Source organism: Numenius arquata, chromosome 24, assembly GCF_964106895.1.
Source record: "Numenius arquata chromosome 24, bNumArq3.hap1.1, whole genome shotgun sequence".
In the NCBI taxonomy this organism is placed as follows: domain Eukaryota; kingdom Metazoa; phylum Chordata; class Aves; order Charadriiformes; family Scolopacidae; genus Numenius; species Numenius arquata.
Genome location: NC_133599.1, coordinates 4,421,126 through 4,445,656, shown reverse-complemented (window position 1 = coordinate 4,445,656; position 24,531 = coordinate 4,421,126). Strand labels below are relative to the sequence as shown.

At 60.5% G+C, this 24,531-nt stretch overlaps 2 protein-coding genes across 3 annotated transcripts; one reads left to right on the top strand and one right to left on the bottom strand.

Annotated features, from left to right (window-relative positions):
* The first annotated feature begins 7,370 nt into the window (after positions 1–7,370).
* Positions 7,371–16,118, top strand: SPDEF (SAM pointed domain containing ETS transcription factor). The gene is made up of 6 exons (XM_074163459.1): positions 7,371–7,422; positions 13,054–13,524; positions 14,572–14,769; positions 14,849–14,896; positions 15,360–15,500; positions 15,609–16,118. The coding sequence occupies exons 2-6, from the start codon at positions 13,074–13,076 to the stop codon at positions 15,785–15,787; spliced, it is 1,017 nt and encodes a 338-aa protein (XP_074019560.1). The 5' UTR covers positions 7,371–7,422; positions 13,054–13,073; the 3' UTR covers positions 15,788–16,118.
* A 4,079-nt stretch (positions 16,119–20,197) lies between these two features.
* PACSIN1 (protein kinase C and casein kinase substrate in neurons 1) lies at positions 20,198–23,633 on the bottom strand. 2 transcript variants are annotated; one of them, XM_074163173.1, is made up of 9 exons: positions 23,571–23,633; positions 23,029–23,185; positions 22,651–22,886; positions 22,334–22,489; positions 21,814–21,989; positions 21,386–21,506; positions 21,178–21,302; positions 20,666–20,859; positions 20,198–20,307 (listed from the first exon to the last, which is right to left on the bottom strand). In XM_074163173.1, exons 1-9 carry the CDS (start codon positions 23,631–23,633, stop codon positions 20,198–20,200), a joined length of 1,338 nt encoding a protein of 445 aa, XP_074019274.1. The 2 variants fall into 2 exon arrangements, with proteins under 2 accessions (XP_074019274.1, XP_074019275.1); XM_074163174.1 differs by having other exon boundaries at positions 20,666–20,883; positions 21,208–21,302.
* Between the last annotated feature and the right edge of the window lie 898 nt (positions 23,634–24,531).

The following is a 24,531-nucleotide window of genomic DNA, read 5'->3' as shown; positions in this document are numbered from 1 at the left end:
CCTTCCCTTCCCCATCCTGCCCGCTTACTTTGGGGCTGAGTTATGGATTTTAGGGTTATTTTTAGGGATTTCCCCCCTGGGACAAAGCCTTCTGGAGGCTCTCCTGGGATGGAGAGCCCAGGACCAAAGGGGAAACAGCGGCCAAGAACCTTTCCTGCTCTCCGGGGCATTGCGTGCTGCCCTGGCCCTCCTTGCCTTTGAGACCATTGGAGCTGCTCGTGCCTCCTGCTCCCACCCGGGAGGGGTTTCCCTGCCCCGGCAGCTCCCACGCTCTCCGGGACCGCCGCTCCCGTGGGGCCGTTATGCCCGAGGATCGTTTTGCATGCCGGGGGGAAACAGCAGATTGAAGGAGAAGAATGAATTTGCATTTCTTAATGGCAACCGGTGTGGGAAACAAAAGCCGCCGAGGGTTTCGCTGCCGCTCGGCCCTGCCACGGGTGCTGTGTGAAAAGACAACATCCCGTCTGCTGGCACGGGGCCCTGCCCGTCTCACCTGGCTGCCTGTGTGTGCCTGGGAACCGCCGCCACCAAATGTCCCCGAGCCCCTGGCACGGGGAGGGGGTGCTGGCCCCCAACACCCAGCCACACCGGCTGATGGTAAGAAAACGGGGTTACGGTGCTTGTGTGGGTTATTTTGGGGGGTTTCTCCCATCCTGGCTGGGATTTGGGGGGTCTGTGTGCCAATGTAGCAGCCGTGGGGCTGGTACATGGAGAGCCCGGAGCAGGAGCCATCCCCACACATGGGTTTCCCCCCAGTTCTGCATCCCAAATCGATGGTTACGGTGGCAGGAGGTGGCCGTGACCTTTCCTCATCCTCCCGCTGCCAGGGCTCACCCTGCCACCGAGCCCGGCGCACCCATGCCACCCTCAGCCCTCTCTTCCTGGCACCCGCAGCCATTTCCAGGTTTTTAATCCCGAGAGACAAAAGCGGGAGTTTAAGGCCACCGGAGGAAGAAAAGAGCAGGGCTTTGAGCAGGGAACAGCAAACACGCCGGTGGATCCCACTGCTTCCAGCCCGGCCCGGCACCCTGCGACGTCCCTGCCTGCGTCACCCGGGGTTGGCACTGGAACCATCCCCGTGGGGTGCCCGGGGAGGGAGGGGAGCAGGGAACGGGTGCTGCAGGCAGGGGGAGAGGCAGGGCAGGCAGGATGGTGAGTTTGGGTGATGAGCTGGTGGTCCAGGAGCTGGACTCGGGCTGAGAGTCCAGGGTTGCGCCAGCATCACGCTTGTGTCTTCATCCCCCACCTGGTTTGTCCTCCCTGGCGTGGTCGGATGGAAGGAACAGGGCTGTGGCACCCCAGAGCCAAACCTCGGCACCTCCTGCTGCTGTGGGGGTGTGAAGGAGCCTTTGCATGAGGCCAGGTGAGCACCAACACCTCCGTGCTCAGCCGAGGGGTGGCTCTGGGACCTCTCATGCCATCCGTGCAGTGCAGACCCCTGCCCCTCCACCCCTGGATGGAGCTGGGTTCTTCAACACCTCCCATTTGCACCCTCGAGGGCTGCCCTGAAATGCAGGTGACACTGTTTGCGTCACGGTGCCATTAACCCTCTTGCTGCTGCTTTTCTTCTATTTTTTTATTATTTTTTTTTTTGCTCAGGTCTCCCTGCCGTGGCACGGGGACACCAGGAGCCGCCTCGTGCAGAAGGGACGGAGCAGCAGCCGTGGACGGGAGCCCCGGCTCTTTTATCAGGGTGGGCCCCGCAGGCGGGTGCCAGCGGCAATAACCGCGGCTGTTTGCCCCGAGCACACACGCGTCCCCCGTAAATCGGGTTTATGGCAGCATCTGTGAGATGGGGAAGCCTGGAAAAGGCGGCCTGAGGAGGTAATAAAGAGGAGCGGCCCCGCTTGGCCCCGGGGCTGCTCGGGAAATGGGTGTATTTGACTGGGGGGAGGAGGAATCGAAGGGGATTCGGTTGGTCTCTGCTCTGGAGCAACCTCGGTGGTTCGAGGGCTCTGAAGATGCTCCCTGGTAGATCCGCACAGGGTCACTGCGTAAATCAAAAGCCTGCCAGCTTCTCCGTGCACGCCTGAGAGTTCTTTCCCTTGCACTCTCTGGCCCTTTGGTTAACTTTGGGGTTGCAGTTCTGCTGGAAACCTGCGGACTCCCTGCCCCAGGTCCCCTACAAGGGTAGTTTGGCCGATCTCCAGCTTACTCCTGGACACAGGAGGGTTTTCTTGGTCCCTCTTTGCGGTGGGGCACCAGGAGCCGGCGCCTGGCTCCTTCTTCCCGTGGTGGCAGCTATTTGTGCCCTTCTGCAGGGGGTCCCTGGGGGCGATCCCAGGGAAGCATGAGCAGCAGCTCAGCTGGATGCCAATGTCACGCTTCCTGATGTTTTCTCCAGTTTGGTGGCACGGGAACACTGTGCAGACACACCAGCTGTGGGACCTGTGACCAGAGGATGCTGCTCCGCACCGACACCTCTCACCAGAGCATCTCCAAAGCTCGTGTGCCAAAATCAGCCTGCCCGGAACACCTTCCCGGAGAGCAGGACACGCAGTGGGACCGGTGAGCTGTGCAGGAGCAAGGGGGAGTCTCCAAGGGTGGGCACTGAGTCAGGACTGCAAAGCAGACGGGAGCTGGGATGGAAAACACGGCTGGTATTCCCACCTTCTGCCAAGCCCGCTGCCCTTTCTGGGGACAGAGGAGCTGGCAGGTGGTGGGCGAGATACGTCTGAGACCCGCAGCCTCCCTGCTCCGCTCCTGCCATCCAGACTCTTTCTAGGATCGCAGGGAGCACTCCAGGCTCTTGACCTTCCCTGCATGCGTTAGCTTGAAATAACACGGGAGTGAGAGTGATAAACCCTCTCGGTGCAGGCCGGGAGGAAGCGAATTGCTGTTAGCAAACAGGCAGCAAAGAGCAATTAAGATTACGGGCGGCAGGAGGGGAGTGAGCAGCCGCCGCTTCCCGCTGGGACCTCCCTCCTCACCGGTGGCTTCAACCCTGGGATCCCAGGCTGTCCCTCATCCTGAGCAGGGACTCCCTGTGTCCTGGTGCTTTCCCGGTGGTTATGGGTTAATTTGGAGGCTGGTTTCTGCCTTGGTCTCAGCCCAGCACTGGAAGCATCCTCCAGTGGGAGCCCCTGCGGGTACCGGGGCAGGGGTGATGGTGCTGGGGAGGTGGAAGCCCAAAGGATGCTCGGATCACCTGGAGCATCCCTCCTCGTCACACCACCAGCCGGGAGCTGTGATGTGCTTCTAGGGACAAAAATACCCTAGATCTGGTGTGGGCTGGGGCGCTGAGCGCTGCAGACGTGGCTCCCATGGGTTCGCAGCTGCAGGACTGAGCTGTTAAAGGAATCTCAACCATTTCACAGAATCATGGAATCAGGGAATTGTCAGAGTTGGAAGGGACCTCTAGAGATCATCTAGTCCAACTCCTCTGCTAAAGCAGGGTTGCCCAGAGCACATCACTCGGGACGGCATCAAGGAAGGTCTTGAAGATCTCCAGAGAAGGAGACTCCACGACCTCCCTGGGCAGCCTGTTCCAGGGCTCTGCCACCCTCACCGGAAAGAAGTTTCTCCTCATATTTGAGTGGAACTTCCCATGTTCCAGCCTGTGCCCGTTTCCAGTCTCCTCGGGTAGCAGAAAAGCCTGAGAGTGCCCATCCTGCAGCCTGGGAGCGGGGATTCATCTCCTCTCTGAGCATCGCCCAAGGGCACGGACACGGGGTGCAGGATGAGGCTTCTCGGAGGGACCAAAGCTTGTGGGGTTGCTTTTCATGGTGACCGCTGCTGTCCCCAAAGGCCACGTGGGAGCCGGAGCAGAGGAAACCTCGCTGCTGCGGGGGACCAGGAAACGCTGCTCACCTCGAGGACAAGTCAGCCTCGGTGGCCTCTGTGGTTTTTGCAGTGACATCAAGTGCCTTCAATAGTTTTATTATATATTATATGGCTGCTTATCTATTATTCTTGTGATGGAGCCAGAGATTAGCTGCAGGCAAGTGGGCAGAGAGATTCTTCCAGGCTGATTCATGAGCAGTTTCTCCATCCCTCCCCTCGGGCCCTGTTCCCAATGGTTGAAGTTTCAGCTGTGGCAAAAGGCACCGGAATCGGAGCCGATGGGTTGATAGGGAGGACAAGGAAAAAGCATCAAAAACTGTGCACACGGGGCAGAAAAGCCAGACTTTATTTCCCCTCTTTTGTTGTTCCTCAGGTGTCGCAATCTCTTCTTTTCCTGGTTTGCATATGCAAGCAGAGCTGTGCCGAACGCCGATTGCGAAAGGCAGCGGGGAGAGCGTGGCAGGGCCGGTGACACCGGGCGGCCACAGCCACCAAACCTGCTTTGGGGAGGAAAGCAGAGATCTCGTTTTGAGGCCTTTTTGCCTGTTTTCACAGCTCCCTGTGCTGCCCTGGCGGTCGGTTCTCCCCCAGCACAGCAAAGCAAGTGGTGTTCCCTTTAATCTCTTTTGCTTATCGACATCTCCACTTAACTACTGCTAAGAGGAGCAGGGAAAGCTTTTTCAGACCCAGATATGAGTCTGGCAAGAGCTTCCCAGACAGACCGGGATGACCCGAGGCCGGGATGCTCTGGAGCAGGGACACAGCACCAGGCACTGCCAGCGCATCCCCTCTGCCTGGTGACCCCCTGCTCTCGCCCCGTGTCCCCGATCACCCTCTCCTCCGCGTTGCTCCTGGCTCCTTCAGGTGCACTGTTTTGACGTTGGCTCTGGTAACTAGTAATTAAATCTAATAAATGAGGGAGACCTGGGGGTGATGTCAGAGCAAGGAGGTGCAAATCCACCTCGCACAACCCCTGCAAACCGTAACCTGCTCAGCAAACCTCCCCCCCGAGCCGGCAGCCAGACTGAGGGGCAGCAGCATGGAGCTGCCGCAGGGAAGTGCGGGATCATAGAATCGTGGAGTGGTTTGGGTTGGAAGGGAACTTAAAGCCCACCCAGTGCCACCCCCTGCCCTGGGCAGGGACACCTCCCACCACACCAGGCTGCTCCAAGCCCCCTCCAACCTGGCCTTGAACCCCTCCAGGGATGGGGCAGCCACAGCTTCTCTGGGCAACCTGGGCCAGGCTCTCACCACCCTCACAGCAAAGAAGTTCTTCCCCACATCTCAGCTCAATCTCCCCTCTTTCAGTGTCAAACCCTTCCCCCTCCTCCTATGGCTCCCCTCCCTGATCCAGAGTCCCTCCCCAGCTTTCCTGGAGCCCCTTTAGGGACTGGAAGGGTCTCCAAGGTCTCCCTGGAGCCTTCTCTTCTCCAGGATGGCCATGGCAACTCCCAGCAAGGCTCGTGTGTGCCTAGGTATAGATGTTATATATGGTTTTATTCTGTATTTTAAGTTTCCACAGTCGAGGTGCCTCTTTCCATGCTATGATAAAGGTATCTGTGCATGGAGGGCTGTGGCCTCAGCTCCGGGGCTGTGCTGGGATGCTCCTGCCCCTGTTTCCCACGTGGGGATGCTGGGATGGGACACGGGAGCAGGTTTGGGTGCTGTGCACCAGCCCCTGAGCCAGGCAGAGGCACGGCATGGTGCCCGCTGTTCCTGGCTTCCCAAGGGGCTCTGGCTGGGACCCGGCGTCGTGGGTCAAACACACACAAGAGCAAGCCGGGGGGGCTGGAGGCTGGCAGCCCAACCTGCTGCAGCTCTCTGGGGCTTTGCAATGGGCTCTGGGTGGCCGGGACCCCCCTCCTGGCTGTGCCATATCCCCATCCCACATGCCCACCCCACAGCAAAGCCTGACCGGGGGCTGGTGGCTTCCCCACCACAGCCACTCATCCCCGCGTCCTCCCCAGCCCGCATCTCCCCCAACTTGCTACCACGTCTTACAGGCCCGGCTGTGTTTACCAAAACAGGGGAGAAAAGCTCCCCTCGGACGGCAGGAGCCCTAATCTGGGGGGAACAGTTTCCCCACCGATAAGATAACATTGAGGCTTTTCAGAAGGGAGGCAGAAAATCCTGGTGCTGCCGATAGCGTGGTGAAGCCCTTTGCCAACGCGCTGGGCGGGCCGGGGAAGCCATAACGCTGGGGTCGCCTTCCTGGGGGGGGGGTATTTTCCCTCCCGGCAAACATTTCCGACGGAGGGCTTATCGGCTGTGCCGTGCCGCTGCCGCGCACCGGCCCCGGGTTCAGGGCAGCTGAGGGATGCTGGCTCCGCCGTGACACTTTCTATGGGCCGGGGATGCAAAGCCCAGGCGTGATGGCCACTCGGCTGCCAGGATGCGGTGACGTGGGTCCGACCCGGGTTGTACCATGGGTGTTTGTGGCCGGGGTTTTGTCTGACGTGGGTTTTTAGGGCATGGGGGAGTTTTGTTTCAGCAGCGCTACGTGCGCAGGAGAACCTTGTGAACTGCCCTGAGTTCTTCACGTGTTAAAAAAAAATGACAGTAAATACCAACTCGGTGTCTGTCTCGGTCAAAACAGCTTTTTCCTGCTTATGCCGGTGGGGACAACCCAGGCCCGGAGCGCTGCACGTTCCGGCCGTGCCCCTGGTGCCCCGTCCTGCCCACAGGCAGCAGCAACGTGGACCCTGGGGAGGAGACAGTGCCATATCCCTAGTGTGAGGGGTGGCTTGGTTGGTGTGAGGGTCTCCTTTTGTCCTCCACGGGCTCCGAGCATCCTTGCTCGCAGTCTCCGTCGCAAGCCCCACGTTGCTGCAGCACTTGTGTTGGGGATGCTCCCAGGGAATCAGTTGGGGATGCTCCCGGGGTATCAGTTGAGGATGCTCCTGGGGTATCAGCTGGGGATGCTCCTGGCCCCAGAAGAGCCCAGCCCGTGCTGGGGGAGCGATGTCGTGCTGCAGGGTCCAGTCAGGAGCTCTCATATCCAACAGGTCTGTGCTGCAGAGACGAGGAAGAGCCTTCGGTTTCGCCTCCTGCGGTGTCCCCATCTCTTGGGTGGGTGTCCTGGACGAAGGTGTGAAGGGGTTAATGGTGCCCAGATTTGCCCCACTCCCCTGCAAGGGCCCATTTGGGTCCCGGCCTCGACCCACCCCTCAAGGGTTAACCTCAGCTCGGGCTATTCAAACACCTCCAGCTGAGGTAAGCACCCAGCTTGTTTGTTCAGGTAAATAAGGAAGGAATTAGATATAATGGGCAAAGGAGGCATTCGGTGAGCACCTTGCACTCGGCTTGGCTGCCGGCTTCACTCTCACATTCCTCGGCACGGCCGCTGGCTGGCTTCATCCCTCCAGCTCCCTCGCAGCCGCTTGGGGTCCCCTGTCCTCATCCCTGTCCCCGTCCCACTGGTGCCCACCGAGAGCCGATGCGGCTCAGCCCGGCCGCCCTGCTGCCACGGGGGTGGCGTTGAGCCGGGCAGGGTGCTGCTGACCACCCTCCCTGCCGGTGCCGGGGCACCTCGCTTCGAGTCATGCTCGCCCCGGCCACCGTGCCGAGCCACGCGGGGACAGCTCTTCCCACCCTACGCCAGGACCCATGCGGTTTCTGAGCCACCCGAGCACCCTGAAGGTAAGCCACGTGCTCCTGTCGTGACCCTCCTTGGCTGCCTCATGCTCCACCAGCACCCACCTTCCTCTCTCCTGAGGCTCCTACGGCCCTTTTTGGCACCGATTTGGGGTGGACACGGTGCCATCCCCTGTCTGTGAGCATCCCACCCCACAGGTCCTCGCACCTCCAGGTGCCGTTAGGGCCAAACAGGGACAGGTTGTTCCCCAGCGTGAGGTTCTTGGCACTTCTCAGGGTGGTGTCACCTGAAATATAATGGGATTTACCAACTTACGTCTTCGCAACCCCCTCCTGCTCGGGTGAGGAAGGTGGGAAAGGAGACAGGGCTCCTGGGGATGTCTCCTCCTGAGCCCACCCAGTCCCAGCAGGGACACTGGGGAGGGTCCTACGAGCCTCTCCATGGTGGGAGGCAGGGGACGATGTCCTTTGGGGCACCGTGTGACCGATAATAATTCAGGGCCCTTTATAGAGCGTCCTGGGTGGCCATCCAGGAGCTGCCAGCTCAGGGGTGTCTCTGTGAAGCACATTGAACCCCTTTACTGAACCTGCACCGTCTCAGCGCTGCTCTGCTTTTCCGCTGGGTGGTTTGTTGGGTTTTTTTGTTGTTTGTTTTTGGTTTTTGGTTTTTGGTTTTTTTTTGTGCCAGTGCTAAAGGCACGTTGGCTCTAGGTTTGATTTTTGTGGTTCTGCTCGGTTAGTGAAACACAAACGCCGCTCGGCTGCCAAATCCCCCACAATACGGGCTTTCTCATGGGCAGGGAGCTGGCGGGAGAGGAAGGTGCCGCTATAAATAGGGGCTCCCTGGCCCTGCATGGGGAACACCAAGCTCCGCTGCTCACCTGGGGGACACCGAGCACCGGGGCTTTGCTCAGGCCACCCGGTTCTGCCTGTCCCCCCCCTGCCCCGCTGCTGTTTGCCTCCCTGTGCCGACGGAGAGGGCAGCCTGACCCGGGGCGTGGGGACCCGTGGGGACGCTTGGTCCCCGTGCCAGCACCCATGCAGGTAATGGCAGGAGGAGTTGAGGAGGGGGGGGGTGTCTTGGTGGTGTTGGGAGGGGTCTTGGTGGTGTTGGGAGAAGGCTGGTGTGGGGAGCTGGGGGTCCAGGACCCCCTGGGATGGGCTGCATCCCTCCTGGGCATACATCCAACATGAGCCCTGGGCTTGCACTGGCCCCAACCCCATCACCACGTGGGTACCAGAGCCAGACCCCCGGGCTTGTCACATCCCCAGCCCCCCAAGCGCCGTCCCAAGCTCCTGCCCTGTCTGTGGGGGAGATTTTGGCCAATCCCTCCTCCCTCCACCCAGAGATAAAGAGGTGCGTGGCACAGGCAGGGTTTGGCAGCCAGGAGGGACGTGGCACAGTGAGGTTGGCAGGGTGGGTGGGACAGGCTGGCAGGACCCCAAATTGTCAGCAGCCTCTGAGCACCCGGCTCGTGCAGGGACCTCGTGGTCCCTTCACCTGCTTAATCTGTGCCCCATAAAATGTCTCGTGTCTCCTCCTGGCCACTAGCCTTCTGTCTCCATTGCCACTCTGTGCCCCGGTGCGGGTGACTGGCCCCTCCTGAAGGACTGAGGTGGAGAGCTGAGCCCAGGGAGGTGGTCAGGGCAAGAGGTGCCAAATCAGACCAGAAAACAGGGAAAAACCATCCCAAACCCAACCCTAGATGGGCTTTTGGGCAGAGCGGATTGCTGGGCACGTGGGGTCCCCATCCTCTCCCACCCCTGGGGTCCCAGTTTGCTGTGCTGAGCCACATGGGGTGGGCGAAGCTGAAAGGATCGGATAAAGACAAATCCATGGGGCTGTTCCAGGAAGTCTGGGACAGCTCTGGGTCCCACACATCTCTGGTTCAGCACAGCACATCCCTGTCCCTATCCCCAGCCTGGGGGCTGGAGGTGACCCCGGAGCCTGGGCCACCACCCCGGCTGCCCGGGAAGAGCTTTCGGAAGCACCCGGGGATTTGGGAGACATCCAGGGTGCCGCGGGCAGCACCTCCTCCCGCAGCGGGCCAAGCTCCGCCGGTCCCACGGAGCTTCCCAAGCCATGCTCCGGCACAACCTGTTTAACCGCAGATTTAAATTTAATTAACGAACCCATTGTTTGAGAGTAGTGAATGGGTGGATTTCTTATTTTTTTATTTTTTCTTGCTCCCAGGGGCTGATCCCAGCTCTCCCCCATTGCTGGTCCTGGTGTTGCTACCTTGAGTAACGGTGGGTTGCCTTTGCCAGGAGAGCTCGGGGTGACACAGGAGGTCCTTGTCCCCATCCTCATCCCCCTGGGCTCTGGCATACGCTGCTTCCCTGGGGTCCGGATAGGGCTGAGCTACTGCAATCCCATGGTGCTGAGCTGTGACCCTGCACCACCCAAAGCCCTGGGCTTGCTTCTGGCCCCGTGCCACAGGAGCCCTGTCCCAGCCCCACCGCCCTGGGCTTTCTGCTCGATGGGAACGTCTGGGTTCATTTTCTCAGCTGCTGTTGGGGCCATTTGGGGACGGGCTGTCGTGGTGCCCCTTGGCAGCCACCACTGCCTTTTCGTCCTTGTGCCACCATGGGGAATGAGCCCTTGCACCGGCAGCTTGTCCCTTTGCCACAGCATCCCTGAGGTGCTGTTGCATCCCCACGGTGCTGGCGAGAGCGGGGAGCAGGGACACCTCACCCCTGTCCCACCTGGTCGGGGTGTCCCCTCCCTATCCGTGGGTAACACCGGGGAGTGACGCAGGGTCACTCATTGTTTTGGGGCTCAGGGATGGCAGGTACCTCCCGGTGGTGCCCCAGTGGTGGAGCTGTGTTGTGGGCATGGAGGAACCCTCAGGGAGACTCGATGGCTCCATCCCGGTTTGGGATCTGCTCTACACCAGCGCCTTGCCTGCCCATGATGGGGTTGCAGACAGCACCGTGGGGTCGGGAGGGGTGGGTGAGGGTGCCGGGGCAGGGGTGGGTGTCCTGCAGGCAGCACCCCACTCTGCCTGGCACCCCAGGGATGGCACCGCTCACGCTCGGAGCCTCCCCACGGGCTGCTGAGTCCCCGACACCGCACCAGTCTAGTGGGAGATGTCCCTGCTCAGGGCCGGGGGCTGGAGCTGGATGATCTTTAAGGTCCCATCCTATGATTCTGTGACCTTGGCCCCTGTGTGTCTATGGAGGCAAAACCCTGGGGGCCTGGCGGGCTTTTATAACTTGGTGGCAGCTGTTTAAAGTGCTGTAAGGGCAAATTCCCTGATGGCTTCCCTTTTGCGGGATGAGCACGATGCTCCGTTGGTGTGGCTTTGCCATGGGTGAGCTCTGGTGTGAAGCCCATGGGACCAGGGCCGTAGTCAGTGCCATCAGTGGGCACAAGCCAGGGAGCGTTTGCCAGGGCTGATGCAATTACCAGCACAGCCCTATTTATCTCGGATGGGGAACATGAAGGTTTTTGGGGTGCTCCCCATGAGCATCTCGGTGCACCTCAGGCTGGCCCTCCAGCTCTCCTTTTCTAGGGAAAAGCGATAAGGGGGAGGAGAGGGAAAGAGCTGCCCAAAGTGGCTTCTCAGAGCAAACAGGTCCCCACCCAGCCCGGCCGCCTGCGTGCCAGAGCCGGAGAAAGTCAAACAAAGGCCCCCGCCCTGAGAGTACAGCACCGTTTGGCAGGTGATTGCTCAGGCTTTTGGGGCCACTTGCCCAAGGGATTGGGTCCTTCTGGTCCGGACCGGGAGGAGGTGGACAGGATGGGGATGGGGCCATCCAACCCGCCGTGTGCCCAGGGATGGCTCCACAACCCGGAGGCGGGATGGATGGAGGATGCACCACGACCCCAGAGCATCCCGGAGGTGTTGGGGATGAGACCCCTGTCCCCTCCTCAGAAAGCCCCCAGGGCCAGCACCGTGCAGTGAGCTGGAGCCGCACAAGCTGTTACCGCTTCCCTTTGTGCCGGGAGCAGCGTGAGGCTGGATTTAGGGCTGATCTCCTAAAGCTCTTCTTTTAATCCAGAGCAAATCAAGGAGAGGTTTGGAAGCCGGCGCCATCTCTCAGGGAAACTGTTTGGGTGGCACGGGCACCCCTTTTACCCTCCTCCTCCTCGCTTCAGTGCCACCAAAAACCCTTGGGGACGTGGGCTCCAGCTCCCAACCCTGCAATCCCGACGGGTCCCTGTGGGGTCAGGCTGGTGTGGGTGCTGTTTGGGCAACCATGGTTCCTCCATGCATTTTTCCAAGTTTTTTTTGGGCTTTGCCAAGGCTTAAATGATGGGCAGAGCTTCCTGGCGCTGCAGGTGATGCGGAGCTTCAAAAACCGTATTCTGAGGACATCAAAATCCTCAGTGAGTGCATTAAACTCATCCCCACCGGTCTCACTGCGGTTAACGGGGCCACAGCGCGCGGCTATTAATGGTGTTTAATTAACGCCTCGGGAGCAGAGCGTGGAGCTGCGCAGCGTTTGGCAGGGCAGAGCCGGGGGACGGTAACACGCCGTCCTGGGCACTTGCGTCCCTCCTACACCAAGCAGCCCCGTCTGCTCGGGACCTGATGGCGTGTTTTCCTTTTCAGTCTTTTAAACCATTCCTCCCCCCACCCCCCAGCTGGGATTTAGAGCAAACAGGGTCCCCCTTTCCCTGGCCACTGTCCCCCGTTCCCCTTTGGGGGCTGCCTGGTTTCCTTAGGGGTGGTTGAGGTTGGTTCAGGCTTTGCACACTCCTTTTTTTTTTTATTGCAGGTTCTGTTGCAAAAGCTGCTACTTTTTCCCTTTTTAAATCACCAATTTGGGTTGGGTTTTGGTTTTTCTTTTTCTGATAAAAAGCAATGCTGGAGGCAGGCAAGGAGCCTGGCAGTGCCCTGGCCGTGCCCGTCGCCAGCCTCTCCCCTGGCAGGGGCTTTCTCTTCCCAAAGCCTCCCATGGCTCTTGGGGAGGTTTCTGCACGGATGGAGTCGTTCCCTGGTGTTGCCATGGAAATTCAGCAGGCTCATCCTCTTCTCCACGGCCTCCAGGACTCCCCACGTACCAGAGACAGATGGGGATGGGGTGATTTTGGGTAGCTTTTCCTTGCGTGAGGGTAAAAGGAAGGTTCTCATCTGGGGGTTGGCAGCAGCAGCCAAGAGCTGGGTGCTGCGGTGCTGGGCTCGGTCCCCAGCCTGGGAGAGCCGGGTTTGGGTACCATCACTGCTGGGGCATCCTCGGGTGAAAGCAGCAGGTGATGTTTCCCATCCACAGAAACGTGCCCGTGGGGTTCAGGCATCTCACAGCCCTTCGTGGCCATGGGCCACCCTCCATGGGTGCCTTGGAGCCCCTCCAACGTGCCCCGCTGCCTCCTGCAAGGGTGCTCAGCCCCGGCTGGGACTGAACTGCTGCCAACCCGGTGAGCAATTCAGAGGAGGACCCTAAAAGTCCATGGTGGTGGGGACCCACTCGCCCCCCGGGCTCCTTCTCCCTGCCGGCTGCTGCGTCTGGTCCTCCCAAAATCAGGAGAGCCCCCCCAGCCCCATGGCTGACCCTGAGCCCGCATTCATCCGGGGGCTCGTAGGGCACCGTGGGTCTCTTTGGAGGTTTTTTTTCCCCCTCTAACAGGCTTAGTTCCTCCCTTTGTGCCTGACCGCTGGGTGGGAAGGCAGGGATCGGTGCCGGGGTGAGCCTCCCCTCTTCTCCTCTCCTCTCCTTCTCTCCTGGCAGGTTGGGAGCTGAGCAGAGGGATGGGCAGCACCAGCCCCGGACTGACCAGTCTGCCCCACAGCCGCCTGGCCCGGCCGGACCCTGCCCTGCTGCCCCCCCCGCGGGACCCTGACACCCGGAGCTGGGGCTGCCCGGAGAGCCCCAGCCCCCCCGCCACCCCCGAGCAGCCCCTGCCTACGTTCTGCCTGCACTACTTCGACATGCTCTACTCGGAGGACATCGCCTGGGCCACCAAGGGCATGGGGGAACCATCCCAAAGCGGTGCCCAGGGGGGGCGAGGGGAGGCGCAGAAGGAGCCGGAGCAATGTCCCATCATCGACAGCCAGGGCTTGGGGTTGGGGACCGAGGGGGGGGACCTTCAGGCCAGCCTGCACCTGGAGGAGCACTCGCTGGAGCAAGTGCAGAGCATGGTGGTGGGCGAAGTGCTGAAGGACATCGAGACGGCCTGCAAGCTCCTCAACATCGCCGCAGGTTGGTGACCCCCCCCCAGCCCTCCCCGGGGGGCAGCGGGTAGGGTCGGCCCCACCGTGGGGTGCAGCGAGGGAGGGCTGTGCCAATGTGGGGGCTAAAGCCACGATGCGGGGACTAATGCCATGCTGCAGATTGGGGTTTGCAACCAGGAGCTGGGGTTTGGGGGAGCGTGGATGCTGCTGCCTGGCTCCCCCCGGGTATCACTCCAGGGCAGGGCTGGTCGGTAACACTCAGGAATGCCAAAAATTACCCCTTTGCCCTTGCTGGCTCCGAGTTAAGCTGAGGCAGGGTTAGCAGGGCTTCACTCAGAGCCCTGTGCCGGGTGTGAGGTGCCGGTGTGACCCGGCCGGTGCCACAGAGCCAGGGAGGTGCAGGGACACAGTGACCTGATGCTGAGCCCATCCTCTCCCCAGAGGTTGGGGGTTCCTTCCCCTCCCGGGGCATCATTATCGAGGTGCTTTTCAGACCTCTTGGGGAGGGTGTGCAGTAGAAAGGAGCAAATGGCATGACTTTTATTATCCTTTTCTCTATCCCGTTTTTCCTGGGACATTGGGAACAGGCAGATGAGTGTGTAGGGTTGGGGACAGCCTGGGGCCAGCTGGTGTCACCCATGCTGGGCATGGGGATGGGTGCGAGGGGAGTAGAACAGCCCAGGACTGAGTTCTGTGGGGTATTGGTGCCATGGGGCATCTCTGGGGGATTCTCCTTGGGGCATCGCTGCCGTGACACAAGCAGCCTCGGGATGTGCTTAGGTTCTTGCAGGCTCTGCCACCCACTCCCTTGAAGCACTTGGTGTCACCTGGGGTGGTGCAGGGAGCAAGCGGGGCTCCAAAAGGCTGGATGAGGCTTCCCAAAGGAAAAAGGAGGTGGCAAGGGGACAGTGTGTCCCTGGGTACCAGGGCAGACTGGGAGCAGGGTGCTCCCACGCTGGTGGGTGATGTTCAGCAGGGCAGGAGGCACCGTGTTCTTGGGGCTGCTGTGGGGTGAGCTGAGTTTCCCCGGGCTTTGCCCCCATTGTCACTGGCCGGGCTCACCCTCTGCCTCCAGACCCCACGGACTGGAGCCCCGGCAACGTGCAGAAGTGGATCCTGTGGACGGAGCACCAGTACCGGCTGCCACAGATCGGGAAGTCCTTCCAGGAGCTGTCGGGAAAGGATTTGTGTGCCATGTCCGAGGAGCAGTTCTGCCAGCGCTCGCCCACCTGCGGTGACATCCTGCATGCCCACCTCGACATCTGGAAGTCTGGTAGGTGCGGGGGACCGGGAGGGTGGGCGATGCTGTGCAGCAGGAGATACCTCTCTGACCACCCGCTCCTCCCTTCCAGCCGCCTGGATGAAGGAGAAAGCTGCCCCGGGGGACGTCAGGTATTGCGGTGAGTTCTGCACGGGCTCAGCTCCACTGGTCTCGCTTCTGCCTCAGACAGGTCTGGGGTGTTTGAGAGCTTGCTCTCTGCTTAATTGCAATTATCCGGTGCCTTGGAGTGGTTGCAGCAGCATCCATGTGGCTGCACTCCTGCCCCAGAGCAGCCCCTGGGCTGTCTACAAGGTGCAGCGAAGGGAAAATGGTCATGAGACCCTCGCCAACCCCATCCCACACCCCGTGCATCCCAGCAGGGTTGCACAAGGGCAGGACCGAGCTGTTTTCCCAGCTCCAGGATGGGGAGGAGAAAATGGCACTTCCAGACCCAGTGTGCCTTGACTGAGTCTCCAGAGACCCACAGGCATTGAGCTGGGATTTCCTGGATGAGGACTCTTGTGGGTCCCTGGGGCAGTAGAAAGAAGCGAGGCCTCTTTCCCCAGCCCCATCTCACCCATCCCCATCCCTTCCCGTGGCAGGAGGCGATGCCGGCTGGGCAGACAGCGAGGTGGACTCATCCTGCGCCGGCCAACCCATCCACCTCTGGCAGTTCCTCAAGGAGCTGCTGCTGAAACCCCACAACTACGGCCGCTTCATCCGCTGGCTCAACAAGGAGAAAGGTGGGTGGGTGGGTGCTCTGGTGGCCCTGGGGTGGGTGCTGGCAGGGATGGGGGAGGGGGGGAGCAGGCGAGGCTGTAACCCCCTCCTGTGTCCCGCTCCCCTCCCAGGCATCTTCAAGATCGAGGACTCGGCACAAGTGGCCCGTCTGTGGGGCATCCGGAAGAACCGCCCGGCCATGAACTACGACAAGCTGAGCCGCTCCATCCGGCAGTATTACAAGAAAGGCATCATCCGGAAACCCGACATCTCCCAGCGCCTCGTCTACCAGTTTGTCCACCCGGTCTGAGCGGCGGCAGAGGGACAGGCTGAGCCCCGGGAGGGACAGGGGACCTTCACCGCCTCCCTCTGCCTCCCAGCCACAGAAACCATCTTCCAGCGCTAAGGACCACGGCTGGGGTGCTGAGAGGCTCAATCCCCCCCAGAACCTGCTGGCAACAGACTGTGGGACCCCCTTCACCCTTCAGCCTCGGAGGGGAGGGACGAGCCCCCAGCTGAGGGACCACCACCCTCACCTCCTGCGAGTGCTCGCATTGGGGGGTGGACGCGGACTTTGGGGCTGGCGGAGAAGGTGTGGGGTTGACTGGGGTGAGATAAAAGCAGATGGATCTATGGGTGTCACAAGGGCTCCCCACAGCCTCGGTGTCCTTCGAGCAGGGATCAAAGGTGGGTGCATGGTCACCCAGGGGAGGAGCTGGGGGGACACAGGTGTCCTGCCCGCAGGTCTCTTTCCCCCTGGCACGTTGTCCTCTCACCCCATGGCTCCAGGGCATCGTCAGGACACAGGGGCCAAGGGCACATCCCAGTGGGAGACCTCAATACCCCCATGGCACCATGCTCCAGGGCTGCTTTGGGGTGCGAGGGGAAGGGGATGACATCGTTGGGGTCCTTCCAGACAGTTCCTGTCCCCATGCCACCACCGGCCTGGCTGTGGGACCGGCTGCCCTCGGTGCCCATCAGGAGCGACCCTCTGCACTGGATTTGCCCCAACAAGCAGCTTCTGGCCCTCAGCCCTGTCCAGGGTGGGGGGCGGTGTGGCCTGGGGGGGGGGGGGGCTCTGCTGCACCCCAACCCTCAGCTGCAAAGAAAGGGGCTGCCCCAATTTCAGGCGCAGGGGACAGTGGCTGGGGTCATCCCTCCCTCTCTCCCTCCCGGGCGGGCACTGGCTGCGGGTGGCTTCACCCCGGCCATTGTTCGGGGAGGACAAAGCCCAGGCACGTGAGCAGGGACAATGGCACCCGAAGGGACAATGGCACCCGCAGGGACAATGGCACCCACAGCTGTTCCTCAGCTGGGCTCTCTCTGACCCGATCTGTGCGAGAGCAGCCTGGCACCAGTGGCACCGAAGCACCCAGGGGTGCTGCCAACCGCGGGAGCTGGGTAACTGGGGACCACGGGCATCCCCTTGGGGTGGGTGCATCTCCCCTCTTTGCTTCCTGCTCGGCTTATCCCCTCCGCAGGGATTTGGGGCTGAAAACAGGCGTTTTGCAAAGGGAGTGGCTGTAAAACGTGGGTGCGGGGCCGTGCACACTGGGGCATCCCTGCAGGTGTGAGGGGTCCCCCAAGCCGGGTCCCCCATCCTTGGACATCGGGCCACCCAGCGCCCCCTGAAGCCCCAAGGTCCTTGGCCCTGGCACCGGGCACTTCCCTTGATTTGGATTTTGTTTGGACTGCCTGATTCCTGAGTTTGGGAAAAGGGAGATGGCAGCTCTGCCGCTTCCCTCTGGATGGTAAATCTGAAACGCAACGCGCTGAGCCCGGACTGGGACGGAAAACTGGGGATTGCCTAAACTGGACAGTTCACGAGAGTCTGAGTTACCTGGTGATGTTCATCTTTTATATTATAATTTTTTTTTTTTTTTTATTTGTTTATTTGCTTTTTGGTTTTGGCTGGCGGCAAGTTGTGGTTTAGGTTCAAATGATGAGGGTAGACAGGCAGCCTGGGTACCCACGAGATGCTTTGTGGGAGGAAAAAAACCCACCTGGTTGTTGGTCTCTTTGTTTTTAACTTAAAATAGCTGCCTGTAACAGCTCCTGCCTTTTTCTTTTCGTTCTGCCTGTGTCGTACTGTTTACACGGCAGAGGAACGGACGCGCTTCGGCCAGCCTTGTAATCATCCCGGCTGGAGGGAGGAGAGGAGCAGGAGAAAAACTGCCTTGACCTCTGGAGATGGGAGGCGCGGGGGGGGGGGGGGGGGGGGGGGAGAAAGGGGGGGAAAAAAAGCAGCAAAATGTGTCTTGTGATTGCCTGTGTGCGACCGACGCTCCGGCAGCCGGCGTGGGGAGAGGTCAGAGTTTCCCTCAAGAGCTCCAGCCCTTAAATAAGGGAAAATAAATCCCTTTTCTCCGCACTCTCCCCATCAGGATTCCAGGGAGTGACCCCCACACCCCGGCAGGTCCCGATCCCTCCGCCCCGTTCCCCTCGGTCGCTGCCCTCGCCAGGGAGGGCAGAGGGGTTGGGTGACCTGCAGGTTGGTTTTCCCAAGGTTTCAAGGCTTGTCGGCAGCCTGGGAGGGGGGGGTCTCTATCCCCTTGGCCAGCACCCACTTGCCGTGCTGGGGCTTTCCCGTCTCCCCCTTCCCAGGGCACGGGGGCCACTGCTTTTGCTGGTGCTGGGAATGGCCCCAAAACTACTCAATCTTGAATCTCCCCCTGTGGGTTTCACACAGCTTTTCCTAGCGCGTTGGCACAGGGGTCCCCAAAATCAATGGCTGCTCCCCGCCTCCTTCCCTCCCCTCCCCTCTTTTCCCCCAGGACCCCAGCAATGCATCCGAGCCCCCCCATCCCACTGCACCCCAAAGCCTCGTGGTGGGGGTGTCCCTACCTGGGGGTGCAGTGGCTGCGACTGTGGGTCCCCAGGGTGCAGAGGGCTCAAGCACCCGCTGCCAAAGGGGGGGGGCATAACCCCAACAGCCACCTCCACGGGGGACGAGACCGGCGCACGGAGCCAAACGAGGACCCAGACCCGGAGGAGGCTTAACAGAGCTCGGTTATTTTCGTTTGCTGCTTTTTGTTGTTGTATCCACGGTAATACAATCACGATATATATATATATATTATATATATACTTCTTAAATTACACAATCAATGTACAAAAAACCGGGGTGCATTGCTGAGACAGGTGGTCGGTTGGGTTTTTTTCTGACTTTTTTTTTTGTGGGTTTTTTGTTTGTTGTTTTTTTTTTTTCTCCTGTTTGCATTTCTGGCAGGGGATGCGCGGCCGGGTGGCTCTCGCCCACCGTGCCCAGCACATGGTGCATCTCCTGCCTCCGCGAGAACACTTGATCCCTGGGGCCAAAAAATTCACGAACCCACGGAGGGGGCAGGAGAGGAGAGGGAGGAGCGTGCGGGAAGACGACGGCATCGATGCTGCTAAGGGTGATGGTGTGGAAAAAAATGAGAGATGATCTGTAGGGAAAAGCTTGGGGTGGCCAATGTGCCCGGGTTGGGGTGACCGTGCTGGGTGGCAGCACCCGTGGGTGCTGAGGGGCTCCCGTCCACACCATGGCCATTTGCAGAGCCCAAGTGCAGGAGGGGTAGAGCCCCCTGGGGAGAAGCAAAGGGCAAAGCCTGCGGCCGTTCCCCTGCTTTGGTGTGTCTTGTTTTCGGATGTCTTCTCCAGGCAGCTGCTTTGATGCCCAGGCTGGGATCTGCTGCCTGCCCCGAGCCCTCCTCATCCTCCGGCTGGTGGCAGCTCCCACGAGCTCCGTGCAAGGCTGGACATTGCTTATCCCCCATCCCTGCTCTGCTCCTGCTTCTCTTCAGGAAGGGGACAGATGGGGACTGTCCCCAGCAGGATCCAAGCTGGTCCCCGCTATCCCAGGCTGGATGTGAAGGTGCTTCCAGCAGCATTGGGCTGCGGTGGGTCCTTCTCCAAACAGTGGTGGATTTTAGGGCCATCTCACCTGGATCTGGTGATCGTTGGTGACTGCCCTTGTGGGAGGGCGATGCTGCTCCCTGCAGCACACGTGGGGCATTGACTCGGGAGCCTCCATCCACTCCAGAAACATTGGCAGCCTGGGTGCAAAGAGGAGGAAGCTGAGAAGATACCACCAAGCACCACGGCAGGGCTGGTCCCACCTCACCCGGGCATCTCAGCCAGCCACCAGCTCTGCCTGTGAGCAGGGACCTGCCTGCAGATGGGGCCGGGTAGCTGTGGCTCAGGAGGGGACGCTCGTCCCCTCCTTCGGGGAGGGAGGATGAACTGGGGAGAAGAACATGGAAACACCAAAAAAAAAAAATGGAGTCTGCCTCCATTCCCTCTCATTTTCTGGGGGTGAATTTGATTGGTCCCAGGAGCTCCAATGCCATGCATTTTGGAACAGTTCCAGCCAATCAGAAGGCGGCTCATGATTTCAGTATCTTTAAAAGCCAACCAATCAGGAGCTCTCACTGGTTGGGCTTCAAGATCTTGAGGTATCGGCTTTTCGCTCGGAAAAAAAATCAACTAACGTAGACGAACAGACAACGTCATCTTTCGCTTCACGTTATCTTAGAAGAAGAAGAAGAAAGCGACTATGCAAAATACTCTTCGGAGACAACTCTTAAAAAAATAAAAGCTTGGTCGGAAAATATGTCTGAATCTCTAACTGTGAGGAGTGAAGGACCAGACGGCAAAATGGCTGGTTGGCTGGTGGAGAGATGGAGACAACGGAGGGTGGATTTATCTGCCGACGGCGACGAGGAGCACACCACAAGATTTAGATTGCCTCCACGTAGTTGGCGGGGTAGAGACCTAGCTGCCCGTTGTCCAAGCGCCCTTTGCACCATCCTTGCTCATCTTCTTCACCGAGTTTGGTTAGTTCATCACCTGGAGAGGAAGGTGGGAAGGGGAGAGCTCATTGCAGGTGTTGGAGCCTCTTCTGTCCCCTAATTTCTCCCCTGGATGGAGCTGCTGGGGGTTCCTATGGCTGATCCTGAGCACGCAGGTTAGTAGGGTAGAAAAGGCAAGCGGTGACCCATGAGACCTCACATGTCCTGACCCACCATCTCTCTGGTCCCACCTGGGTTTGGACTCGGCTTCTGCCTTCCCCTTTCTGCCAGTTCAACATTTTGTAGGGCTGGGTTAACCCACAAATTATTTGAGGGATTTTACACCAAAAAGCAGAGCAGTGTGGGACCCGCCGCTCCAGCAGCCCAGCCGAGCCAGCACCGGTGATGGACCGTACCTGCTTTGAAGCTGAGCTCGTCCTGCTCCTGCCCGTCGTAGTCGTACAGAGCCCGCACCCGCACGCCCTTCCCCGCCGACTCCTCGTCGAAGGGGTTGGTGCCGCCGTTGGCCTCGCTGGTGTTGAAGGAGTTGCTGCCTTCATCGTCGGACCACTCGGCGCTGTAGGTTTGCCCACGGTCATGGCTGCTCACGCTGGGGTAGGGGGGAAGGAGGGAGAGGGGCCGTCAGAGCCGTTGGGGGGATGGTAGGGTGGCAGGCACCACGTGGCACCAACATCTGGGAGGATGCTCCATCTGGGAGGATGTTGGGAAAGCTCCCAACATTATGGAGAAGTGGGGGTTGCAGTGAGCAGTACCCGCAGCTAACGACATGTCCGGCAAGACATGGAGGGAGGACAGAAGAGTAGTGGCTGTCACCGAGGACACCCCATGTCCCCACAGCATTGGCAATGTTTACACAGGCAAATGCTGTGCCTTTTCTGTGGCTTCTCCACTCCTCACTGGCTCTCACCTCCCACGCTCGCCCGCCGATGCCCCCGTCTCGCCCGTGCTGCTGGTGTTGGTCAGGGTCACCCCCTCACCCTTCTTCTGCTTCTCCTTCCGCGTTATCGTGTGCGTCAGGTCCGGGTTCCACTCCTGCAAGCACAAAGCAACCGGTCCCTGAGCACCCAGCCGCCCCGTGGGGCTGCCAGCACCCCAGTTGGTGTGCCCAGCCTCACCTCAAACTGGGGCCAGTTCATGGCCATCCCGGGGCCGCTGGTGCTGCGGAACCACCGGAGATCCTCCTGTGCGTCCGAGAGGCGGATGGTCTGCTCCAGCTCCCGGTAGACGTTGGCGTAGCTGCAGGGAGAGACACGGATCGGGGTGCTGTGGGTGGGTGTGAACCCCAGCGGGGTGGGACGGGGACAAGCCCAGGTTGTGTCACCTCCTACGAGACACTGGGGGGCGCCAGGCTCCCGCACAGCCCTATGCCACCCTGGTACCTCTTAGTGACCATCTTGTTGGCAAGAAACCCCTCTCCCTTGTGTAGCAGGGGCTGGGTTAGCCTGGAAGCACCCGGTCCCTCCAGGGCTTGGTTTGCTTTCCAGGCAGCACAAGGAGACCTTGCATGGACACTTTCTGCCCAGCCAGCCCAGGAGACACCTACCTGCTGCTCTCGGCCAGGTTCAAGTGCCTCTTGATGTCCAAGAGCACTTCCTTGAGGAAGTTGAGCCTCTTCTCCTCAAACTGCTGGCACTGCTCGAAGACCTGCTCCATGCTCTCGATGTACTGCGGGGTGCACTTGTTCAGCTCGTCCAGCACCTTCTCGTACTTCTCCTGAGTCTGCAAAGGAGCAGGAGGGTACCTTGGTTATACCTCGAGCACCTCTGAGGCCCTTTCTGGGTGCTGAGAGGGTCTGGCTTGGGGCCCACCATGTTGGGGAGCCCAGATTGAGCCAAGAGCCTCTGTGGGTGAAATCAGTGTGGTTGCCAGAGAGATTTTGCCCCAGTAAGAGGGGTAAATCTCAGCCCTGCTCACGCTCCCCTGAGCCCTGCCTACAAGTCTTCACCCTTCTACAAGAGGGTAGGGATGGGAAAATGGGAATGAATCAGAGGGAAAACTGAGTGATGCCCATTTCCACCCATTTTCCCTGCCTCGTGAGCCCAGAGCAGTGCAGCAGTTTGCACCTTTTGCACGTCTTGCTTGCACTTCTCTACTTTGTCCTGGAGCTTCTTCTGCTGCTCAGGGGTGTTGGACTGCTCTGCCTTGCTGTTGGCTTCCCGGGTCATGGCCAGCTTCTCCTCCTTGCATGCCAGGTGGTAGGCTTTCTTGGCTGTCTCCAGCTGTGGAGAGAAAAGACATTAGAGCAGCAGTCCCAGCCCCCTGCCCATCCCTCTGCCTGCAGGAATGTGCCACTCAGCTCTCCCAGCCTGAACCGGGCACCCAGAGTCGAAGCTGGGAGATGGCGTGAGTGTCCCAGGACACACTGTGCTTCTCCTCTCACCTCCTTGAGCTTCTTGGCCCAGGGCTTTTGGGCTTTCCGGAAGCCATCCTCAGCCTCCTTGGCCTCCTTGAAGCCTCCCATGATCTGCTTGTGGTAGGCATCCTTCTGCCAGTTCTTGACCTTCTCGAAGTCGTCGTTCAGCAGGCTGTTCTTCACCTCCTGGTGCAGCTCGCTCACCTTGTCCGCCTCCGTCATGATGGCACCCCATGCCTTCTCCAGGCTGCCATACTGGGGACCTGCAGGGCAGAGGGGACAGCTGAGTGTCTCTCCACAGCCCTTACCCCCTCCACCTCTAACACGTGAGGTTGTGATGGTGCATGGGGATCCATGGGACCAAGGAGCCCTGGGGAGACCCTCCCCTTGGGGAAGCCATGATACCTTTCTCGATGAGCTGCCTCCACCGCTTGGACCAGTCGGTGAGCTGCTGGGCATAGGACTTCTCGATCTTGGCCCGCTCGTGCACACAGTTCATGAGGTCATTGCAGAGACGGTGCCCATCATCGATCCGCTTCACCGTGCGCTTGTAGTTCCCCACCTGGGAAGGGGACGGGGATGGGGACAGGGGACAGGCAGGTGTGAGACCTGCATCTGGGCTACGTGGCTCAGCCCCAGCTGGCCCAAGGTGGGGACTGGGGGAGCACCGGGCACTTTGGGGGTGTAGGGATGGAGCTTTTGCTTTGTGGCTGCTCAAACCCAGCTTCTTTCGTCCCGTCCCCCCCCCATTGCTCTGTGCCCCTTGGGAATAGCTGAGGTTGAGACAGCCAGCTGGGACAGCCGAGCCACCGCTGAAGGGATGCCCACAGGCAGGGCTTGCTGCGGGAGGGGAGAGCACCGCTGTCCCCCCCCCAGCCCGAGGGACACCCTGGGATGTGGTGACGGCAGCGGGGGCCCCATGGGAGGGGAGGACGGCTGGGACTCACCTCCCAGAAGCTGTCGGTTGTTTCCTCCGCGGCTGCTGCCGACTCGTCGTAGGACCCCGACATGGCTCCCGGCGCTGCCTCGGGCGTCAGTGCGGGCGCTGGGTGGCTCTCGGGCAAACACCAGCCTCATGCACTGAGGGGAGAAGACGGGGGAGTTATGGAGGGGGTGAGCAGGGGCCCCCCATCCCTCCTGCCTGCAGCACTGCGGGGTGAGCATCCGGCTGCAGGGGATGGGGATGGTGCCCGTTCCAGCTCCAGACCCACAGATCCCTCCAGTGCCCCCCATGTGCCACCCCAAGGTGCCATCCAATCCCCCCACCCCGAAGCCAGCTGAGCTGGGAGGGAGAATGTCGGGGAGTAGCACGGAGGGGGGCTCACCGGGTGGGAGCCTGGCTCAGCACCCTGCGTCCCCAGGGAGCCGTGAGGCGAGGGGCAGTGGTGGGGCCGAGGGGGGTGATGCGCCGCCTGAAGAAATTCTCGTCCTGATATTCCACCCTAATCCGTCCTGATCTTCAGAAAAACGGCATCCCCGGAGCATCACGTGGCTCCACTGCACGGCTTAACCCTTTGCCGCTTTGCTGAGAGCCGAGAGCCACTGCTGGGGATGGGGACTGGTGGGTGGCATCAAATGGGGATGGAGAGGGGACCGTGGTGGCCATGAGCATCCTCATCACGCCCATCCTGCCCCAGCTGTGGTCAGTGCTCCCGTGGGGAAGCACAGGGCCTGTCCCACATGGCATCTGCCACCGGGATGGGGACAAAGTGGCCGTGAACTGCCCTGGTTTCCTCCTGCCACGTCCCCAAAAGGGCTGTGGGAGTGGGATGTGGCCGTTATCCCCGTGCAGCATCACTTCTCCTGGGGAGATAGAGCAGCTACAGGGAGACCTGGCTGCCTGCATCCTACCCCACGCCTGGGAGAGAGCGATGGGGTGGGAGGGCAGGGCTGGGGGGTGTGTGTGTG

Bases quoted from the DNA above. Each gene is read 5' to 3' on its own strand.
- SPDEF (XM_074163459.1), top strand. From the start codon at position 13,074: ATGGGCAGCACCAGCCCCGGACTGACCAGTCTGCCCCACAGCCGCCTG. The intron at 13,525-14,571 runs GTTGGTGACCCC...CTCTGCCTCCAG, and splicing joins GCTCCTCAACATCGCCGCAG to ACCCCACGGACTGGAGCCCC. The intron at 14,770-14,848 runs GTAGGTGCGGGG...CCTCCCTTCCAG, and splicing joins CCTCGACATCTGGAAGTCTG to CCGCCTGGATGAAGGAGAAA.
- PACSIN1 (XM_074163173.1), bottom strand. From the start codon at position 23,633: ATGTCGGGGTCCTACGACGAGTCGGCAGCAGCCGCGGAGGAAACAACC. The intron at 22,490-22,650 runs GTGAGAGGAGAA...TTCTCTCCACAG, and splicing joins GGGCCAAGAAGCTCAAGGAG to CTGGAGACAGCCAAGAAAGC. The intron at 21,303-21,385 runs GTGAGGCTGGGC...TTGTGCTTGCAG, and splicing joins TGAACTGGCCCCAGTTTGAG to GAGTGGAACCCGGACCTGAC.